Source organism: Gavia stellata, chromosome Z (genome assembly GCF_030936135.1).
Source record: "Gavia stellata isolate bGavSte3 chromosome Z, bGavSte3.hap2, whole genome shotgun sequence".
Classification (NCBI taxonomy): domain Eukaryota; kingdom Metazoa; phylum Chordata; class Aves; order Gaviiformes; family Gaviidae; genus Gavia; species Gavia stellata.
The window spans coordinates 12,055,185-12,062,275 of record NC_082637.1 but is presented as its reverse complement, the minus strand read 5'-3'; the positions used below and the strand labels follow the sequence as shown (position 1 = coordinate 12,062,275).

At 59.4% G+C, this 7,091-nt stretch overlaps 1 protein-coding gene across 1 annotated transcript; it reads right to left on the bottom strand.

Annotated features, from left to right (window-relative positions):
* Nucleotides 1-784: 784 nt before the first annotated feature.
* On the bottom strand, nucleotides 785-2,251 carry MSMP (microseminoprotein, prostate associated). Its single transcript, XM_059833750.1, has 3 exons — nucleotides 2,140-2,251; nucleotides 1,385-1,493; nucleotides 785-974 (listed from the first exon to the last, which is right to left on the bottom strand). Exons 1-3 carry the CDS (start codon nucleotides 2,249-2,251, stop codon nucleotides 785-787), a joined length of 411 nt encoding a protein of 136 aa, XP_059689733.1.
* Between the last annotated feature and the right edge of the window lie 4,840 nt (nucleotides 2,252-7,091).

Here is a 7,091-nt window from a genome sequence, read left to right as displayed (position 1 = left end):
GGCAGGCTGCCAGGGCAGCTGGCTCCACCCTGGCACATGTGGATTGCTTCAGCTTCCTGAACCGTAGCAGGGCACCCAGCTCCCTGACCCGCTCCCCTGCTGCTGGGATGGGGGCCTCCCCTGGGAACATCTAGTGGTTCCCCCTCCTCTGCCGCCTGCCCTGGGCTGGCTCCATTGCAGTGTTGCCCAGGGCTGGCCCGCAGTGCCAGGGACCCCCTCCAGCCCCGGGAGCTGTGGGAGCAGGGGCACTAGTGGTTCCAGAGGTGGGTTGTGCCCCTTGTGCTCCGGGGCAGAGAAGGGGCTGGCCAGGGTGCGCGGATCCTGCATGAAGGGCTGTGGTGCTCCCCAGTGAGCTCCCAGCGGCTGTCATGCACGGGGATGGGGGTCTCGGATGGAAGACGGAGCTGCTTAGCTTGAGGCTGGGTGTGGGAGTACAAGACTGCCACAAGGCAGGCTAATTCGGTCCTGTACCCCTTTCTTTAGCAGCTGGAGGTTTCCTGCCCACCTGGGAAGAGACCTAGGATCCACCTTCCCACAGTGCACAGGGCATCTCGCAGGGAGGGGGCCCTGGTTTGGTTCAGGAAGCTGAAGGTGGAAGCAAAGCTGTACCGTGGCAGCGCTAGGGTGTAAATGTTAAGTCAGAACCGTAGTGTGTGGATAGTGGTTTCCCTCGAAGATGGCAGCAGTGACGTCTCTACGGGATGGGGCAGGTCTGGAGCATGCGGGAGGTGTGCTCTGGAGGAGGGAGGATGATGCGGGGGGGGTGCAGGGAAACGCCAAGCCTCTATCTGCTCAGCCCCGTGCCCAGCACCTTGTTGCTCAGTGGCTCAGGGGTGCCAGTCGAGCCCCAGTCGCGCTCCATGCTCTTCACGCAGGGCAGGCTGGGGTTGGCCTTCTGCACCACCGAGATCTGGCAGGTCTGCGAGTCGTAGTGGGCCTCGCACCAGTCGGGGAAGTCGATGGGGTGCTGGGTGCTGCGGGAGAGGGCACGGTGCCATCAGCTCCCCCAGGTCTGTGCCAGGGGACTACTGGCAGGGCTGGGTGGCTTCCTCCGCTGCCAGCCCCTCCGAGTTGGGGTGTCTCCCTGGCCAGCTCAGGCAGGCTGGGTCACAGCTCCTGACATCTTGCTGTGCTGAAACACCCCTGGCCCCCACTTTTGTCTCCCCGACTCACCCCACCACCGTCAGCACCCCGGTGGGCTCCTGCCCACCTCTGCCCCTTGTCCCCCAGGGCCTGGCCCCCCACAGCCCCCCGGGCTCTGACATATGCTCCGCTGCGTTTGCAGCCCACACGACCTCCTCCCTGCTGCGGGCGCAGAGGTGCCGTGGCAGGGCAGCATCACCAGCAGCAGCCCACCCCCAGCGCCCCTCAGCCCCTCACTCACATCTCACAGCAGCCCACGCCGATGGGGTGCAGGCAGGTGCAGAGCAGGCAGTTGGTGCTCAGCCACGACTCCCCAAGGGAGAACTGCTTCCCCTCGTACTCACACGGAGCTGCAAAGGAAACGGTGGCCATGAGCACACGTGGGCCTGCGCCAGGGCATGTGGGACCCTCCTCGGCACCCCTCTGCCCTCAAAGAGGACAGGGGTGATGTCATGACCTCCCACCCGCCCCACGGTACAGAAGATATGTGGTGGCCTCTCTGCCACCCCGCAGGTATGGGATACCCAGGCATCTGCTGAGGGCGATGCTCCCATCCATTCTCTCCTGGCCATGCCCTGTGGCTCTCCTCACTGCCCCTGGGGCCTGGGGCAGAGGCAAGTGGCTCATGCTTCCCTGGAGAGGGCATATCCAGCGCGCCTTGGGATTTGAGCATCTCTGCAGGCCTGGAAGGAGGCAGCAGAGGAAAGACGGACAGACGTCCTCCCTTTGATGTTAGTCGTGCACGCTCAGCCCCAGCGGGGCTCCTGCCAGGAGTTCTTCATGGCCCAGTGAGCTGTTTCTCAGCCAGAGCCCTGGGGAGCTGTTCTGTGGTTTATAGACTGCTCATTCCACTCATCACTGGCCCACGATCACGCTCCTGAGCTCAGCACAGTGCCTTCCACACTTTGTAGGCACACAGGGAGAGCCCCACCACCCGGGAGAAAGCTGAGGCCTCCTCTTCCCATCGGCATCTTCCCGGCTCACCTCCCCACTTACCTTTAGCCTGGAAGTAGCATTTGGCCTGGGAGCCTGGCAGCTGGAGGAGGAGGGAGAGCAGCAGGCAAAGCCTGCCCCAAGCACACCCCATCTTCTGCACTCGCATGGCCATGGCCGGTGTTGAGCTGGGCTTCTCCACCGAGGTTGCCTTGCTTCTCTATTGCCTTTGCTCCTTTCCCTTCTCTCTCTCTCTCTCTCTCTCTGTGCGCCTTTTTAATGCTCTTCCCCTGATCCCAACAAGAGATATTTATAAAGTTCAGCTTTACGACCCTGGCCACCAGCTGTGCCCCACTGGAAAAGTTGTAAAACTCATTTCCTGATTTGAAAGGCATGAAAACAAGAGGTAGGATCAAGATTTTTAACAAGCTGTGAAAAGCTGATTCATGCCCTCCAGAAATGTCTCCAGTTGGAAGCCCCTGTGGGTGCAAGGCTCCACAGCGAGAGGAGATCGAAGGGAGCCCAGTGGGGTTGCCCTCGGCAGGGTGCTGAGCACACAAGCAGCAAGTGCGGGAGACCCTGACCAGGAGAGCTCCAGGCTCCCCTCTGGTCATGGTGAGCTGTCTCTGATCCTTCACAGCGGCCAAGGTTTTGGGAGCATCCCATCTTGCAGGGACTGGAGCAGCACAGGTGCCCTGTTAACAACCAGTGTAGGATGCAATGGCACCATCCTCGGCGGGGATGGAGATGCTCACACCCAGCTCCCGGGTACCACAGCACGGCAGTTTCACCCCAGCCTGGGCTGCAGCCGTGCCATGCTTGTGGCCACACATGGGCTGGGGGTGACAGCGGGGTTTTTTTGGCCAAGAGCAGGCAGTATAGCAATTGCCACTGATGCAGAGCAGGTGAGGAAGGTGATGCGCATGGCATGACCCAGGGCTCATCTGAACAGCGCCCATGAAGGCAGGGCCATGCTTGTGTGCGTGCAGCACCTACGAGACGCCAGAGCTGAGCAGCCCCTTTCAGAGTCTGGAGACTGTCCCCAGCAGAAACAGGGAACAGGAGGGATGAAATCAGGAGACAAAGGTGCATTTGGGCAACAAGTGACCTGAGAGGGAAACAAGGGGCTTGGCTGAAAGCAAGAAGCTGTGGGAAGATGCCACACTACCCAGGGATGTGCCTGTTGTCCACGCAGACACTTACCCAGAGGGGCTGCATCTGGGTTGAAGTGATAATGCTGTTATCAGCAGGCAAACGAAGGGGATGGGCGAGGTGGAGGAGGTCAGAGCCCTGAGAGCCATGCAGCCCCGGAGAGCTACAAGGGAAGGGCTGAATTGCCAAGAGAAATTCGCAGCCCTCTTCAGAGGTGCTGCCGGCAGCAGGAAACGGGGCTCCAGGGACGGTCCAGCCCGTGGCTCGGCCAGCGCGGGGCCGTGCTGGCAGCGAGGCGGCAGCGGTAGCAGTAGCATATGTGGGTCATCTGCCCCTGCATTAAGCTCCCTACTTTCTGAGAGTTTGGGATATGTTTACACCCTGACGCGTGAGGCTTAATATCCCTTCCAGAATTTGTGTTGGCATCCGCTATTATAGCTGGATATTTTTGTTATCCCCATAAATGCCCAATCCCTCCTTGAATCCTGCTTAATTTTGGCCTGAGCATTTTCCTGTGGCAGCCTAATTAAGCATGGAGTGAAAAAAAAAATGCTTCCTTTTATCCGCTTTGGATTCACCACCTTCGGATTTGAACACATAGTCCCTTCGCGCTGCTGCTCCGGGCCCCCTTGCCGCCCCATTGCATCCCCATCCTGCATCTTGTGCTTTTGCCTCCGAGGGAGCAGCCCCGGCTTTGCATCGCCTCTCCCCCTCAGAGAGTTACCCCAGCCCTCTCGTAGTGCCCTGAATGATGCTGTGCCCCCCAGGTGGGGTGGCTGGATGGCAGTGAGGGTGGGATCATTTGGAAAAGGCTGATAATAAACCAGAGAAACTCAGGGTACCCATGAATAACCTGCCAAGCGCGAGGCTGTGAGCCGGGATGAAGTGTATCAGTGACAAATTAAACTCACCCTTTGGTGCAGGGTTGTTACTATATAAGGAGGATAAAAGCGTTCATCGTCGGAGCAGTAAATGAATACTCCTATTGTGTGTTTGGAAAAAGAAATCTGGCACGCTAGCAACCACAATGAAATAATCCATCATCGTTTCATCACCGAGTACAGCAAACTTTAAACAAAAGCGCTGGGTTTCATTTGGAGGCCTGTGTGATTTTGCCAGGCTTCCAGGAGGGTGCCGAAAATTTGGGGCGAGAGCATCTCTCAGCCCTACAGAGGGGCACTGCCCCTGCGCCATCAGGGACATGGGGAGGCATTCCCGGGATTTCTGTAGCCATTCTGGTTTCCCAAAGAGAGGGTTACAGCTACCAGCGCACTCGTGGCCTTTGGATATTTCATCAGAGTTCACTGGCTAAATGCAGAGGAGAAGGAAAGGGGGTCAGGACACCCCTTGTCGCATTGCAAAGGGACACAGGTGGCGAAGCACCCTCTGCACCGTGGCTGTGCATCAGGGGACAGGGCTGGTGGTCCCTCGCAGCCTGTTGGTCCTGCTCTTCCCCCTCCTGGCTACTTTTCTTCCCTGTCTTTTGCATCCCCAGGCACCCGCCTGGCTCCACCACACACACCCGTGGGGGGTCCAGAGCATTTCAGTCTGGCTTGTACAGGAGGGGGCTTGTAGCTTGGAAAGCAGCAGCTGGAGATGGACTGGATGCTCGAGATCTTCCGCTCGGGTACCCAAGGGATGCTGTGGCTGGAGGAGCTGACACCCTCTCTGGCTGCTCTCGCTAGTGCATCCCAGAGGAGGTTTTGCCCCGGGGTGTGAAAGGGGGCAGCTGGTTTTGGTGCTCACATCTTGGGGGGAGAACTGAGGCCTGGGGAAGAGCCACAGAAGGGATGTAAGGGCTGGAAGAAGTGCCTTGCTCTAAGTTCAGTCTCTAATTTATCAGTCAGAGGCCAACAGCAGGGACTGACTGCGTGTCCCGGCGTGCAGATGAGGAGCAGTCACCAGCCTTGAGCATCCCGGGACCCTGCAGGAGAAGGTCACATCCGTGCATCAGCATCGCCACAGCGGGACCCAGCTGCTCCTGCCTGGCCTGCCCCCGGGAAGGTAGCTGTGCCCTGCAAAATCTGGGTGCCACATCGCACCAAGGGCATGGCATCTCTGGACTCTTCTCCCAGCAAAAGTTGGGTGCTCTCTCGACAGACCTGCTGTTCAAGCCCCTGGTGCCGGACAACGGGACCCTATGGACGGGCAAGGGCAAGCACCCAAGTCAGTGGGTGCTGGGATGGGGTGACAACAGCCCACTCCAGTCCTGCAGGAGGTGTGGGGGTAATAAAAAAAGGATGCTGGACAAGTTGCCATCAGCAGGATCCAGGAGTGTTATAAAACCTGAATCTCCTGAGCCTTCAGCTGGGACTGCAGCTGCAGAGCAGGAAGCAAACAGGATCCCGGCTGGCATTGTGAAAGCAAACACCATAAATCCGAGGAAGTGCTGCGATTGCTGTTTTAGGCACTGGGGAGCTTGGCTCCTGCTCCCCACAAGCGCTTTGTTTTCTCTCTAAACAGAAAAAAAAAAAACCAAACCCAACTTATCACTGGGCTGAGCTGCCCCAGCTGGATCCCGGTGCTTCCTTGGGCCCTGGGGTGGCTGCAGGACGTGGGCACCTCTCCTTGCCCAGTGCCCTGAAGGTGCTTCAAGCCACAGAGACCCCAGGGCACCACGGTAGGGTGCAGGCAGGGTGCAGGCAGCATGCAGGCAGATGCCAGCTCTGAGCCATGTCTGCTCACCTGAACACTCAGTGCTCACCGGCGCAGCCGGACCCCAGGAAGAGCTGAGCAGGGGGTCAGAGAGAGTTGGGCAACCAGGAGTGGGAAAGGGAGACAGGAGGGGACAAAGGGCTAGACAGAGAATGACAGCCGGCTCACTACATCCTTACTCCTGCAGCTAGTAAGCCAGATGGGATAGCTCCCAGAGGCTGGAAATGCAGGTGGGATCAGAGCCAACCCCACCAGGACTAAAGCAATGAGGCTGTTGCTCCAGAAAGGGGACAAAGTGGAGGGGACATGAAGAAAACCTTGATGTCACCTTACTCTGGAGGCTCGCTGCCCACTGGATGGAGCTCAGTGTTGCTGGAGGAGCGTGGGCTGGGAGGCATGCTGGCATGCCCTGTGTGTCCCGTGGGTGTCCCTGGCCTCAGCGCTCACACCCCAACCCTCCTTACAGGGGACAGCTGTTTCCACCCCATGGGCTGGGCGCAGTGTTTTGCAGGGGCTCTACAAGCCCAGGTTGGATGGTGTCTGTGGGTCCCCAACCATGGGGTGGGGTCTGCTGTGGGATGGTGTCTGTGGGTCCCCAGCTGTGGGGTGGGCTCTGCCCACCCCAGGCTGGGTGCCTCCTGCCCACAGCTGGTGTCAGGCAGGGCTCCACAGCCTGGGCAGCCCCACGCCACGGCTCCCTCAGGCTCCCTTGCCCTCTTGCCCTCTCTTGCACAGTCTCATCCTCCCCTGCTTGCCCCCATGCTCCATCCCTCTCCATCATCCTTTGGTACTCTCCCAGGCCATTTATCCCAGCTGTGGCTGCTCTGTGCGAGGCCAGGTTTTGGCACCAGTGGGTTAGCCACCCATCCCCGCTGCCCTCAGCCCCATCAGGGTGCTGGCACCCACCCTGGCACCCCAGCACCCTGGGTACCCCCGCACCCTAGGTGTGCTGCAGCCTGTGGCTCTGCCCAGGCTCCCCTCGAGGAAACATGCCGGGAGGGCGGGGGGTGTTTAGGAAAACAGGCCTTGGCACTTGCTGGCCATCCCGGGAAAATAAAAACATCCGGGCGGGCAGCCGCGCAGCGAGTGCGAGAGGCCGGCACTCCATAAATCCCCTGGAGCAGGTGCTTTGTAGTCGGCACAAGGAAATGAGCACATTATTCAGCTCGGCTTAAACCCCAAAACGTTTCCTGTCCTGTGAGTCAGAA